This window comes from Lissotriton helveticus, chromosome 9 (genome assembly GCF_964261635.1).
Source record: "Lissotriton helveticus chromosome 9, aLisHel1.1, whole genome shotgun sequence".
NCBI classification, from domain to species: Eukaryota; Metazoa; Chordata; class Amphibia; order Caudata; family Salamandridae; genus Lissotriton; species Lissotriton helveticus.
In genome coordinates, this window is record NC_136070.1 from 958,533,650 (window position 1) to 958,549,989 (window position 16,340).

The 16,340-nt window shown below is 48.0% G+C and overlaps 1 protein-coding gene across 4 annotated transcripts in view; it reads right to left on the reverse strand.

The window, feature by feature from the left end:
* INKA1 (inka box actin regulator 1) overlaps nucleotides 1–16,340 on the reverse strand; it is a 38,227-nt gene that overhangs the window by 10,237 nt on the left and 11,650 nt on the right. Inside the window, exon 1 of one of the 4 annotated variants that reach the window (XM_078661237.1) lies at nucleotides 2,871–3,135. The exons of the other annotated variants lie outside the window; for them this stretch is intronic. Within the exon in view, the coding sequence (XP_078517363.1) occupies nucleotides 2,871–2,921 (51 nt within the window). The 5' untranslated portion in view covers nucleotides 2,922–3,135. Of the gene's footprint in view, nucleotides 1–2,870; nucleotides 3,136–16,340 lie in introns of those variants that run through there. 4 annotated transcript variants of the gene reach the window in all.

Genomic DNA, 16,340 nt, shown 5'->3' on the forward strand with positions numbered 1-16,340 from the left:
CCACACACAGCGAGACAAATACGTACTCAAAGGGACAGTGGCAAAGCCCAATCAACAGAAACAAATCAATAGCAGTCAAACAAATAATAAACCATCATGCAGTTGTAAATCTTCTCATTCAAACAACGCTTTAAAACTGACGCAGATACACAACTCTGCAACTACAAACACATGTTCATACACACAAAGCAGTGTCACATAAAACACAATACTGCTTTCATAAACACAGACACTGACATACACACAATGCCAGTCACAGATAACACTTACAAATACATACATAATGCTGCAGTTACAAACTGACACTAAATACACTCAGACCTTTACAAAAAAACACACACAATACCCAAATACTAACATGGACAACAGGCCAAACAGACATGCACAGGTACATTTAAACTAATACTACTGTCACACAGTACAGTACAATACACAAACTCGGAAAGCTGCAGTCACCAACAGCTGGCACAAGCAGGCATACACAATGACAGAACACAAAAGCCTGCAGTCAAACACGCGCTCGAACAAAAGCAGCATGCACGTGTTACTGTCGAGTACAAACACACACTCAAACACTATCAAGTACACACATAAAGCGCGAGTCACAAACATTTGTTTAGGCTCAAAGACCTGTACACAGACACACAGGGACCGCTGCAGCTGCAAGCAGACGTTGAAAAATTCGATCTTACTCACAAAGTGACAAACACAAAACCCGCAGCCAGACATACTGGGCCCGGTGCCACCTCACAAGCACCCCTGGTCACACCTTCCCCTTTCTGGGAGCTTCCAGGAGACGCGCTGGGCTGGATGAGGAAATACTGAGTGCTTGTCCCAGCAAGTCGAGTTTCTTTCTGTGTTTAAAAATTGCCACCTTCCTTTTTCTGCCTCCCACTCATTTCTGTGCTTCGGTTTCTTTGAGTCTCACACCCTTTAGCATCTCTGCCACCCTCTCCTCAGCTGCCCTCTACACTTCCACCTCACCTTTAAGTCTCCCTCCCCATCACTCTTTCCATCTCCCTTTTTCCCCATACACCTCCACCTCAATTGCACCCTCTTTCATGTTCATCCCTTTCACCCTCTCCTTGCTGTCACTGTTTCCACTCCCCTTTGCCTTTCCCTCCTCTCTGTGACCCTCTCTCTGACCTCCATCTCTGTCACTCATTGCCACTCTTTCCACTCTCATTTGGCCCTTATGGGTCTCATCTCACGCTCTTCATCTCCATCCGTGTCACTCCCTCCCTGCTGTCACTCTTTTCAATTCCATTTGTCCCTCCCTGCAAATCTCTCTTATCTGCATCTTAGTCACCCCCACTCTCATTGCCAGCCTTTCCCCTCCCCTCTGTCACGCCCTCCTCTCCGTGAACCCCTCTCTCGCCTGCACTCCCTGTCCCCTCCTTTCGTTGTCACTCTTTGCACTCCCCTTGCTCCACCCCGTTCCATTTCTTGGCACGTGGCTACTTCTTCCCACTCTTCCTTTCCCTCTCTCTCTTCTCGTACGCTTTTATTTTAACTATCCCTCCCCATATTACACCCCCAGTGGTTACTCCTTTCCCCACTCTGCCTATCACACCTCACTCCCTATCATATTTCCATTTTGTTTCTTCATCTACTTTTCTCAGTCGCCAACTTTTTCAGTGGCATTGTTTCTTCTGTGCCTCTTTTGCCCTATTCCTTTATTCCTACATCTCCTTCTTGCTTTTTATCTCTCAGACCACCTCTTTGTCTCGTCCTCACCCCAGCTGCACCTCGGTCAACTCTGCTTTGTCAAAGGGCATCTTTATCAAATCTTGGCTTTATAGTCAGCAGGACAGCTCAAGCTACGACGCCCAAGACCACATTCGTTTCAGCACCGAAACAATTGTGACCTTGGAGGCTGGGCTCTTTCAACATATGTTTTTGTCACAGTTGTGTTAACAAAAACAGAGGGAGATGGCTCCCTCAGATGTCCACAAAGTCCCAGCTAGGTCACAAACGAAAACAGCTCGCACCAGAGTCACCTCTCTGAGAATAACATTTAATATGCAGGGGTGTCCAGTCATAGACCGCGAGGCAACACATTTTTTGGTAACTACGCTGTACAGTGTACACTAATCCTTGTGGACCAGTGCTGGACACAAAACCTGACTCTGGTTTGGGAAAATTGATCAAAAAACGAGCAATGGAGGGAAGTAAAACGAAAACGAGAAAAGACTAAAGTGAATAGCGCCAAGAAAGAAGGGATACAACCGGGGACCATGTAGGTACTGTGCAAAGACAAGGCATAAAAACGTGTCGACGTGACTGCCCGGAACCCCGGCTAGTTCATTTTGGTTGCAATCATACCTTGGTAAATGGCACTGAAGATGGGAGGAGTGTTAATGCGGGACAAGCTGGCAGCAGTTTGCCTTTCCGTGCCATGCCGCTGCCACGCCACTCTTAGATTTCCTTTAAGAGTTACCCCCGTGCTGCCCTGATCTTGTTGGCTGATGTTCAGCCTCCGAAGTCCCAAGGCTGCCATTCTGACACAAAACAAACCTCACTGGATAAATAAATTTAAAAAAACAACAGCTGGTAGGACATCTGCTGCAAAGATCTGTGTGCAACTTGCAGTTCGCAGGCTTAGAGTCCGGTGCTGTGACTCCGCCTTTCATCCTTCCCAGGACAATACAATATGTGCCAGGGTTTTACGATACAAATAGTCATCTTTTAAGAGCTTTGTAAAGCGCACTGACAACCTGCAAGCCGCCTTATGCACCTTAAAAAACACAGGTATTATTTAAAACATATCGCAACACCCCCCAGACGATCTTCCCACTCCTCTCTCTCGCACACAAGCAGAATTAACATGAAAGTAATATAAGTTATAACCTAGATGCTAGGTTACTTACCACTTCGGCGCGAAGGTGAGAGATGAAGCTGCCAAGCCTGGTGTGGTGCATGCCAAGGGGGTGGGGTTCATCCAAGAAGGGTCTGGCCGGCGCACCCCTGGAAATATGTCCTTGATTCGGTCATAAAAGTGAAGGGGTGCAATGCTCGGCTGAGAGTGGAAGAACTGTGTGCGCTGGGCGACTCTGCTTGCCTGGGGTCTCGGCTGCTGTCAGTCTCCTCTGGCCCGCTCGCTGCACACATCCGCAGCCCAGGAGGAAGCACACTTCTGGCTCGCTCCACTGTCCCGGTTCACATTTTGGGGAAAGCTCAGGCACGCCCCCTGCATGAGAGGCTAGCCAATCAGATGCCGGCGGGCCCGCCCATCTCGGTCGCACAGGGGAGCGCCGTGTCTCCCCCGCACCACGAAAACGAAGGCAGGACGGCTGGTAATTTGAGCCCGGCAGTCTGGAGGTAATTAAATTTAGGCTTCAGATGGAGTAAGAAAGGGAAAATAAAGTGAAATATTTCTCACCAGAGCCAAAAGGGAAAACAGATGATTGGGGTCTGAACAGACCGGGCTTTGTGGTAGGAGGCCGAGGGGAGCGAGGGCGCCCTTGTGCGTGCGGAGTACACACGGGGAGCGTGCAGGGGGCCTCCTGCAAAGCACAACCAGGGGCAGGTCAAAACATGTCACTGTGCTAGACAGCGGGTGGCACTAATACAGCAGTACTGGGGCTTTGGTATGGCCGCCCCCCCCAACTGTGGGAGACATAAATCTATAGTGCCACTTCACCCCAAACACTGGAGACACAACATTTCTCCCAAAAAATCATACATGCTAATTGACCCGACTCTGGGGGGAGACACCCGATTCTGAAGCCAAAAATGAGTTTATTTTGGCTGTATCCGCCTGTTTGCCTCTGATCCAATTGAAGTCAACGAGGGAAATACAAATTTCTTCCGATTATCGTTTTAAAAATCTCCCACTTACCTCACCTAAAATTGTGGCATATATAACAAGCACTGGAAATGCAATAGGTCTCGGATTTATTTGAGTTGGAGCAAATGGCATTGTAAATGGCAATGTCTTTTCGCCATGTGTATGCATGTGGTGTGTAGTGGAATTATGTGGGTTGGATTGGAATTGTAGCAATGGTGGCATGCTGCGCTTTAGATGATTATGTTTAAAAGTAAAGTTTGCAATACTGCGATTGCTACAATAGTTAATTGTGGATGCATTAACAATTGATGTGTGTACTGATGGCTGGTGGTGTGTGTGCCTGGTGGAAGCGTGCACTGACAGCTGGTGGTGCGTGCCTGGTGAAAGCGTGCACTGACGGCTGGTGGTGTGTGAGCCTGGTGAAAAGCGTGCATTGACATCTGGTGGTGTGTGCCTGGTGGAAGCGTGCACTGACAGCTGGTGGTGTTTGTGCTTGGTGAAAGCGTGCACTGACGGCTGGTTGTGTTTGTGCCCGGAGAAAGCGTGCACACTCACACACTGCTGGCCCTGGACACCCACATACTGATCACCCTGCATACTCACATACTGATCACCCTGCATACTCAAACACTGCTCACCCTACACACTCACACACTGCTGGCCCTGAACACCCACATACTGATCACCCTGCATACTCACACACTGTTCAACCTGCACACTCACACTCTGCTCACCCTTCACACTCACACACTGCTGGCCCTGGACATCCACATACTGCTCACCCTGCATACTCACACACTGCTTACCCTGCACACTCACACACTGCTGGCCCTAGACACCCACATACTGATCACCCTTCATACTCACATACTGATCACCCTCCATACTCACACACTGCTCACCCTGCATACTCACATACTGATCACCCTGCATACTCACACACTGCTCACCCTGCATACTCACACACTGCTCACCCTGCATACTCACACTTTGCTCACCCTGCATACTCACACTCTGCTCACCCTGCACACTCACACACTGCTGGCCCTGGACATCCACATACTGCTCACCCTGCATACGCACACACTGCTCACCCTGCATATTCACACACTGCTCACCCTGCACACACACACACTGCTCACCCTGCATACTCACACACTGCTCACCCTGCACACGCACACACTGCTCACCCTGCATACTCACTCACACACTGCTGGACCGGAACACCCACATACTGCTCACCCTGCATACTCACACACCCTACACACTCACACACTGCTGGCCCTGGACACCCACATACTGATCATCCTGCATACTCACATACTGATCACCCTGCATACTCAAACACTGCTCACCCTGCATACTCACACTCTGCTCACCCTGCATACTCACACAGTGCTCACCCTGCACACTCACACACTGCTGGCCCTGGACACCCACATACTGATCACCCTGCATACTCACATACTGATCACCCTGCATACTCACACACTGCTCACCCTGCATACTCACACACTGCTCACCCTGCACACTCACACACTGCTCACCCTGCATACTCACACACCGCTCACCCTGCATACTCACACACTGCTCACCCTGCATACTCACACTTTGCTCACCCTGCATACTCACACTCTGCTCACCCTGCACACTCACACACTGCTGGCCCTGGACATCCACATACTGCTCACCCTGCATACGCACATACTGCTCACCCTGCATATTCGCACACTGCTCACCCTGCACACTCACACACTGCTCACTCTGCATACTCACACACTGCTCACCCTGCACACTCACACACTGCTCACCCTGCATACTCACTCACACACTGCTGGACCGGAACACCCACATACTGCTCACCCTGCATACTCACACACTCTGCCTGCACACTCACACACTGCTGGCCCTGGACACCCACATACTGATCATCCTGCATACTCACATACTGATTACCCTGCATACTCAAACACTGCTCAACCTGCATACTCACACTCTGCTCACCCTGCATACTCACACACTGCTCACCCTACACACTCACACACTGCTGGCCTGGACACCCACATACTGATCACCCTGCATACTCACATACTGATCACCCTGCATACTCACACACTCCTCACCCTGCACACCCACACACTGCTGGCCCTGGACACCCACATACTGATCATCCTGCATACTCACATACTGATTACCCTGCATACTCAAACACTGCTCACCCTGCATACTCACACTCTGCTCACCCTGCATACTCACACACTGCTCACCCTGCACACTCACACACTGCTGGCCCTGGACACCCACATACTGATCACCCTGCATACTCACACACTGCTCACCCTGCATACTCACACACTGCTCACCCTGCATACTCACACACTGCTCACCCTGCACACTCACACACTGCTCACCCTGCATACTCACACACTGCTCACCCTGCACACACACACTGCTCACCCTGCATACTCACTCACACACTGCTGGCCCGGGACACCCACATACTGCTCACGCTCACCTGCATACTCACACACCCAGCACACTCACACACTGCTGGCCCTGGACATCCACATACTGATCATCCTGCGTACTCACATACTGATCACCCTGCATACTCACACTCTGCTGACCCTACACACTCACACACTGCTGACCCTGGACACCCACATACTGATCACCCTGCATACTCACATACTGATCACCCTGCATACTCACACACTGCTCACCCTGCATACTCACACACTGCTCACCCTGCACACTCACACACTGCTCACCCTGCATACTCACACACTGCTCACCCTGCACACTCACACACTGCTCACCCTGCATACTCACTCACACACTGCTCGCCCTGCATACTCACTCACACACTGCTGGCCCGGGACACCCACATACTGCTCACCCTGCATACTCACACACCCTGCACACTCACACACTGCTGGCCCTGGACACCCACATACTGATCGCCCTGCATACTCACATACTGATCACCCTGCATACTCACATACTGCTCACCCTGCATACTCACACACTGCTCACCCTGCATACTCACACACTGCTCACCCTGCCCACTCACACACTGCTCACCCTGCCCACTCACACACTGCTCACCCTGCACACTCACACACTGACCACCCTGCATACTCACATACTGATCACCCTGCATACTCACACACTGCTCACCCTGATCACTCACACACTGCTCACCCTGCACACTCACACACTGCTCACCCTGCATACTCACACACTGCCCACACTGCACACACAAACTGCTCACCCTGCATACTCACACACTGCCCACCCTGCACACTCACACACTGCTCACCCTGCATACTCACTCACACACTGCTGGCCCGGGACACCCACATACTGCTCACTCTGCATCCTCACACACTGCTCACCCTGCATACTCACACACTGCTGGCCCTGGACACCCACATACTGCTCACTCTGCATCCTCACACACTGCTCACCCTGCATACTCACACACTGCTGGCACGGGACACCCACATACTGGTCACTCTGCATCCTCACACACTGCTCACCCTGCATACTCACACACTGCTGGCCCGGGACACCCTCATACTGCTCACTCTGCATCCTCACACACTGCTCACACTGCTCACCCTGCATACTCACACACTGCTGGCCCTGGACACCCACATACTGTTCACTCTGCATCCTCACACACTGCTCACCCTGCATACTCACACACTGCTCACCCTGCACACTCTGCTCACCCTACACACGCACACACACACTGCTCACCCTGCATTTTGTATTCCCTGTCTACTCTTGCGGGTTCCCTCACCCAGAAGACAGTATGTTAATCTGAAAAAAACTACTTTGGAGCCCCCCCCCCCCCGCCCCCCCTGCCCCCCCCCGCCCCACCTCCTTTTCCTGTGAACACCCCGTGCTGCGCATGCTGTTCGTTGATGTGGACTCGTCCTATGTGTGTGGGAAGCAGGAGCTCGCCCAGGGAGGGCGCTGAATAGGTGCCAGAGCCGCTCGTCCCTCAGTCCTCCCGGGACCCCTTTAGCCGCCTGGTGCCGGGTTCAAATGGGCCAAGTTAGGAGAATCGACAGGAGAGGTGGCAAAGCCTGCGAATGTGACTCGTGATGGTCTGAGCCCCAACGCCAAGGGAACCCAACCTCACACATACGGCAACACTTCTCCACAGGAATCATTAACACCTGGGTCCCAGGCACGGGAGGAGATCTGGGCAGAAGGGGAGGCCAGGTGAATCCCGGCGAGAGAAAGTGAAGGAGGGAGAGAAAGTGAGGCGCAGGAAACACAGAAGAGAGAAAAGAGAGCGAGACAGAGCGCGGCGAGAAGACGCCGGGCAGAGAGCATGTGCAAAAGTTCTCAGGTGAGAGGGTAAAGGGGAAAGTGGAGGAGTGAGGGGGCAGGGGATGGGTGGAATACAAGGGGGAGGTGTGTACAGCTCAAGACCCGGGTCGGAGGGCACAGCAGCCGCGTAGCAGGGAGTGTAGGGTCGCGCCCCTGTTGCAGCTCTCTGGACACGTGTAGTAAAGTCAGACTGTGTAAGTATCCTCCAGTCCCGGAGGAGTCCCCTCACCTGCTGCTCTTCCTCCAGGGTTCCGCGTGTTGAGCGGGAGGTGCCAGTTGGAGGTGGGCGGTGCTGAGCCGGCAATGGGCGTCTCCAAGGAGGTTGGGGGTGGCCACGATCCTGCGACTCTTGGTGCGAGGAGCCTGGTGCTCATAGCTCGGAACCTGGAGGTATTACAAATCTGTGTTGTCAGTTATTGAATTGGGTGGGAGGGTGGCCATGGCAGAAGCAGCTGATCCTTTCCAGGCCCGCCGCCACACGCAGATACCCAGTGACTAGGACGAGCAGACCAATAACGGAGCCAGTGTGCCATGGGCCCGAGGGCAGAGAAGGAAATGCCCCCTAGCCGCTGCTTGACTCCTAAAATATAGCTGTAATCACGGTCCTGGAGTCACTGCATCTGTTGCACCACGTGAAACTTCGCCCCGGAGCACGTCAGATTCAACATGCCCCCTGGACAGCTTGCACCATGTGACTCTGTAACGGTGCCGCTGCTCTCTTTCTGTTGCAGTCATCTGACGGTGCCGCTTTTCCCTCTGCCTATGCAACCCCCACCATCCCTCGCCCCCAATATAATGTTCCCTTTACTAGGATGTTTTGGCGATCTTTTTGGAACAGGCGGCTTCCCGACCACCATTACTGCCGGCACCGGCTACCTCTCAAAAACACTAACATACTTATTCAAACGAAGACACTTCTGGGGTCAGACTTGTAAAACTGTCGCGAACAGCTGATCTTCCGTCAGCAGCAACTGCGAGTAGCCCCGACTTTGCACGTGTGTTTTTTTTTTACCGTAAACTTTCGATTAACATTCCAGCAGTGACCATTAGCGCCCTCCCCTAGCAAAAAAAACAAGCTTTGGCAGGGAGCCAGCATGCGCGCACACACAGCTGAAAAAAAAAGTAACTGGAGAGTGCTGAATGCGCGCCCAGCATCTGGCTTCAATTACCGCGGCCCCTGACAGCTGGTAATTGATGAATTATAGCCTTCTGCTGCGCGTGTCCGCACGGAATATGCAGGAAGTGGAGCAACTCTACAGACTATGGCCTATTGCGTGCTGCCTTGTAAAAACACAGCCATGCGAGGGCCAATTGCCATGCAGCTGCCATAAATAACGAACAAAATTCACGAGCTTGTCTGGAATTCGTAGGTTTGATTTTCGAAGTCCTCTCAAAGGGACTCTGAAGCCACACCCACTTCGTGGGATGTAGGCCGAGCCCTAAAAACTGAAAAAAATAGCATAACTCCATCTTTGGAGAGAGTTATACCCCCAACACTTTGAAAAGGCATAGCACCAACTCTAAGCGACAGTATACCTCCCAACACTGGAAAGTCCTCTTCCAAAACTAAAGAGGCATCTCTCCCAACACTGGAGAAACAACATGCCTTCAGAATCCCAGAGGCAATGTACCTCACAATACTGAAGAGATAGCATGCCTCCAACACCAGCGCTGAGAGAGAGTGTACCTTGAAGAACTTGAGAGGCACTATATCTCTAGCACTGGAGTGACATCTTGGAATACTGAAGAGATACTTTTAACTCCCATATTGAGAGACAGCACAACTTCCAACAATGGAGAGAAAGGGCATATCTTCATCATCACATAGAGAGCATACCTCCAAAACTAGAGGGAGAGGATACATCTGAAATTAGTTAAAGCATACTGCTCAATACTGAAGAGACAGAGTAGGTACAAAACTGCGGGGACAGCATACGCTCAGTGGGAGACAACATGTCTTCCAACATTGGAGAGCCAGAACCACACCAACATCGAAAGTCAGTACACCTCTGAAGGAAGAAACAATATCCGGGATGGCCACAAACACATATGTAGGACTAAATGGTGACAGTGACCTAGAATGCTGAAAGACTACAATAGTAACTAAACAACCGGAAAGCCAATACTGTATCTTCTATTTAACTAAACTTGCCTACGCGCAAAGAATTAAACTAAGTGCGGGACAGTGAAACCAATCACAGATTTAATCTCTTTTATTTCAAGAATTTTTTGAAAAAATAGGTTGGTTCAAAACTTCACCACGAACTTTTACAAATACGACACAATACAGGGAACAGTATTCATAAAAATGACATTTTTCTTAAAACAAACATTAATATCACAAAAATTAGTGAAAATCCATTCTTTCATACTAAGTTGATCAACATATGCAAGCATAACTTACTCTCTCATACACCTCATACATTCCAGACTCACTACATAGATGAAATGTCATAAACAGATTGAAAGGAAATCAGAAAATACAAAAATTGGGGAAACACCATAGAAACCAGCTTTTGACACAGTAAATCAGTTTCTTTTAGATAATCACACAAGAAGTAATTTATTCTTTGTAATCTTATGGTGTGGTAGAATGGTCTACGCGTTTCGAACCCTTAATAATTGGGTAGGGTTCTCATCAGGACCTCAAAAACTTGTATGAGTGCTCCACATGAACCAACCGGACGATGACCAGATGGTGAACGGGAGTGTTGTGGCCGAGGATTTTTGTTAGGAATTGTTTGGATTCTTCCTTCGAGGGGGACACTTGTCACACGCTCCTCGGTTCGGAAATCGACCACGGATTTGAGGCTTTAGTTTGCAGCGCCGGCCATGTCTCTGTGTTGTAGTCCGCGGTGTCCCGCGGACTACAACACAGAGACATGGCCGGCGCTGCAAACTAAAGCCTCAAATCCGTGATCGATTTCCGAACCGAGGAGCGTGTGACAAGTGTCCCCCTCGAAGGAAGAATCCAAACAATTCCTAACAAAAATCCTCGGCCACAACACTCCCGTTCACCATCTGGTCATCGTCCGGTTGGTTCATGTGGAGCTCTCATACAAGTTTTTGAGGTCCTGATGAGAACCCTACCCAATTATTAAGGGTTCGAAACGCGTAGACCATTCTACCACACCATAAGATTACAAAGAATAAATTACTTCTTGTGTGATTATCTAAAAGAAACTGATTTACAGTGTCAAAAGCTGGTTTCTATGGTGTTTCCCCAATTTTTGTATTTTCTGATTTCCTTTCAATCTGTTTATGACATTTCATCTATGTAGTGAGTCTGGAATGTATGAGGTGTATGAGAGAGTAAGTTATGCTTGCATATGTTGATCAACTTAGTATGAAAGAATGTATTTTCACTAATTTTTGTGATATTAATGTTTGTTTTAAGAAAAATTTCATTTTTATGAATACTGTTCCCTGTATTGTGTCGTATTTGTAAAAGTTCTTGGTGAAGTTTTGAACCAACCTATTTTTTCAAAAAATTCTTGAAATAAAAGAGATTAAATCTGTGATTTGTTTCACTGTCCCGCACTTAGTTTAATTCTTTGCGCGTAGGCAAGTTTAGTTAAATAGAAGATACAGTATTGGCTTTCCGGTTGTTTAGTTACTTACATGAGGCTTGGTCTTACTGTGGGAAGCCCACACCCAGTGTTGTTTTCTTTAAGACTACAATAGAGCAGCCACCACCAAAGAAAATGGGCCATACTACCATATCACACAAACCCATCAAAATAACATTTCATATGTTGTGCACTTTGTTGCATGTAAATAATAAAGGCATTGGTAAAACCAATAGGTCTGGAATTGGCTGCTGCCTTTCGGCTGTGCCAATGTTTGTTTTATTTTGTCTTTTTGTTGGGCAAAGCTCTTGTGGGGGAAGCTGTTGGGCCATTGTTAATTCAAACATATAGCTAACAGCAACTTATATTTTTGGTTTCAAAAGGCACACACGGCTGTAGTATTCCCTGGCACTGAAGGGAACTATTGTGTGTGTGGATGCACTCCTTTGAAAAAAACAGAATACCGTTATTCATGGTGAAGTTAGTGAATGGCTAATGTGAGCTGATCCATTGTCCCAGGCTGTATGCTATCATGGGAAGAAAAAAAATGTGAATAACTCAATAATAGACCAATGGATGAAGAAGGCGGGCTCAAAGTCTCTATACGTACCTATATTATGCATATACCTTTAGCAAAAAATCGTGGCTAACACCAGACCTAAAAGTGAGTAGCCAAGAAAATAGAATATAGATCTCAAGTTGTATATCATGTTACATGTCAGTAGCTCATTCAGTGTGGTTTTGTTCTGTATTTCAGGAGTTATATTTATAATAATAAATCACAACTATCTGAGGCAAATGAACGAAAGCGTAGAAAAGCTTTCATAATGTTTCTATGAGGGGAACAGAAGGCAGTGAAGGGATGTCCATGCCCCTTTGAGTCAATTTATTTGCATACCACACTTGGGATCAAAAAGAACACATTGGGGCTCTTTTTCCAAATTACATATAGAGAATTGTGCAAAACTCCCTTAGATGTCTTTTGTCAGAAGAAAGTACTCCCTTCGACATGCTGTGATAATTCCCTGGAGGAGGCTGAACACCCGAGCCTTTGAATGATGGGCTCCTCTGACACTGAACACACAAAAGGTAATTAGAAGATGCTTGCAATATGTCTAACCACTGGACATTGCTTGTAATAGAATTTCAACCCACTGTTCTTTTGCCGATCATACTACCTCTGAATTGACACAGCCATATGCAAATCAGTCTTGACCCAGCTCCAACAGGAACAGTCAAGCCCAAACTGCCAAGCCAGGACCTCTCTGAACCAGAACACAAGCAACCTAAGACCAGTTTCACACAGATGGGTGCTCTTCAGTTGGGTGCAGCTTGGTTCCAGTGACAGTGAGCAAAAGGCATACTCCTGACCACTAAAGGCGTTATATTAAACACACAAAAGGTGTTGGGAGGATGCTTGACACAGAGTCCGCATTAAAGTCTGCTGCGCTGAATGAAAGAGGAGAGGCAGCACAGCAGATTACTTTCTAAAGAAAAAATGTGTCCAAACTGTAGTGGGAGGGTTGGTGGAAATTAGGGATTGGTGAATAATTCTGTTCCGCCAGCGGAGTTCGCAGAGTTTTGCCCACTCTGCGATCCACTTGGAACATAGAGTTCCGGCAAGAATCCGCCAACTGCCACAAAGCAGAGTTTTTTCTCGCGTGCGGCTTGCCATCGCTAAGTTGGTGACTGTGAGCGAAAATGTGCATCCTCTAATGCGATTGTTGGGCATTTGATTACCTCCTGGCAAGATTTCTCAACGCGGCTGGTCGCGGCAGATCACAACCATACGCACTGAGAAAGTTGCAGCTCGAGGAGGAAATCTACTTGATGCTGCTTGCGCTGATTTTACAGTGCGGAACAAGCTCTTGGTGCTATAAATCAGCGTGGCATGCCGAATTCTGCTTGCTCGCGTAACTCTGTGGAATCTCGCAGAGCTTTTATCTACCTCCGGGAAATTCAGTGGCGTGAAACTCCACAAGTTCCACCCACCCCTAGTAGATATATCAACATGAATACAGTTAAAATTTATTTGCACATTCACCCGACCCTTTGTCATGTTAAAGAGATATAGAGCCTCTTGAAATTATTGAGACAGTCTGCCTTCCAACATTTGAGAGACACCAAAAATTTCTAACCTCCAGACCCTTTCAGTATGAATAAAGAGTAGTCAATATATAGGTATGGTCCTGGAGTAGAGATGCAGGGTATTACATAGTGAATAAATACAAATCCGCTCTACCTCTGTGGGGCACTTAACAAGGAGGTTAGAAAGGAAGAAGTTAGGACAACTAAAAAACCTGAAAGAGAAAGAATTTAATCTGTCTATGACAGGTCTTATAATCCTAATAATAAACAGCACTAATATCTTACAGTCAGTGCACCGCAAAGATTTAGATGAATGATAGTTATGACAAGTTTCTAATCAATCCAGAGATATTACAACATTTCTCCTAGGCAGAGGCGATACACAACAGAAATCTGACTGATTCAGAATGCTGTTCTGTGGTTTGGGTGAGTGGAGAACCTCTCATAAGAAACAATGATCAAATGTTGCACTGAGAGTGAAGCACCATTAATTTTTCCATCCAGGGTGCTGGACATCTGTATTATTCAAGGTTTTGGGGGTGCACCTTGTGTAATATGGAGAGAAGCAAATGTTTCAAAGTCAAAGGTTCTCTTGGGGAGCAACTACACCACAGAGCTTTTCAACAAAGTCTTAACTCCTTATCCGGTTATTTTGAGAAAGAAGTCAAAATCTGAATTAAGTTAAATCAATAAAAGTAATAAAAAAGCCCTCTCACCCAATTTCTAATTGGGCGTTGTCCAAATGTCAGGGTCACAGGATATCCCGGTAGCTTGCAGTTGGGGTCAGGGTTCAACTTAGGATACTGGGCAAATCTCGCTGGATTTATTAATTATGGCTTTACATTTTTGGTTCTCCATTGGGAAAATATATCATTTTTGATAGACAAGTTGTGTTAAACAATTAAAATGGTTGTAACTTCCATACTTATAACTGAGGCTGTATAATTGCATTGTAGATGAGTTTCAGGTGGGCCTTGTGATGTCTTTTCAGGGTCAGGGTTACCTACCACGTTAGGAGGAGATATTTCCAGGCCTGAGGTGGCGAGCCATATGAGAGTGATAGTCCTAGATTCTGAAAGAGACCCTCTTCCCTATTGTGGGAGTTTGGACTAGAGTCAATCTTGAATAAGCAATTTAGGATTCCACGGCTGGAAGAGCAAAGTTAAGCAAAAGGTACTTTCAATCCAACATGAGGAACTGGACCTAGAAGTGAATGGCTATGTCGTTCCAGCACCTGCCTGTGCCCAGCCAATTAGCAGTCAGGGAGGTTAGTGCAGCTTGGGGAGACTCTTCCCACACCAAGGGCTCAAAGCTGATGGGACTTGCTCACAACATAGAGTGGGGGGAGGGGTCACCATTTTGTAAAGGGCACTGGGAGCATATACAGCACATCAGCAAGATTATTCTTCTATTCCTTTCTGTCTTGAGAGGTGTCTGAATGGCTTCCAGGCACTGAGGAGAAGTTCCTCTGGACTTTTTGGACTTTCTGAGGAGCTTCATCTGGGCAGCGCTTCCATCCAGTGGTGGCAGACAGCATCAGTAATTCAGGCAGAGATTCAGGCTTGATTCCAGACTAAAGAAGACACCTAGCACGCAGTTCCGGCTCCACATACCTCTTTACATTTGCCAGAGTGGATTCAGTTTATATTTCCAGATCACGACGATTGGGCAGTGGCCCACTGAAAATCAAATCAAATGCAGGGATCAAACATTGGGCACCAGCCACTCAGGCTGACTGCATTTTCGTGGCCTCTCTTTTGCCCTGGAGAGCCCAGATGTTTACACCAAAAGTCACCGGCCAGACATTTTGGGCCTCATTTATGAAAAGTGACGCATCGCTGCGTGAAAACAGCGATGCGTCACTTTTCACTGCGCCCTCCTTGCGACACCAATGATGCGTCATATTTACAGTATGACGCATCATTGCGCAAGGAGGTACAGATACGTCAGTATTTCTGACATATATGTATGGTGCAAAAGTGACGCATTGCTGGATTGTGTCACAAAAGTGACGCAACTCCAGCAATGTATCCTTTCACATGGGGCAAGCCCCATGTGAAAGGGCCTGCGTCAGTCTTACGCTTGCTGTGAGGCAGGCGTAAGAAATTGACGCATTTGTGTCCTAGAAGTGGCGCAGTGAAATCTCATAGATTTCACGGCGTCATTTCTACGACCCTTTCTTGCGTCAAAACGCCCCCCTTGCATACATTATACCTGGCGCAGGTATAATGTGGCGCAGGGGTTTACAAAGTGACGCATCTACTTAGATGCGTCACTTTGTAAATATAGTGCAACAAGGCAAATTTTTTACGCTGCTGGTGCGTCACAAAAAGTAACGCACCAGCGGCGTAAAAGTGAATGTCACGGGCTCATAAATGAGCCCCCTTGAATGGAAGTATTCTGCTACTGAGTAGAACAAGGCTTCACCTTCAGAGCACCATTGGCATGTGTTGCCTGGAAGGCATTGTGGGCTTCCTTTCAGCAACGCTGCATGATATAAATGTTTTTTGTGGATTCCCCCAAACAGAGTGAGACCCTGATGAGAG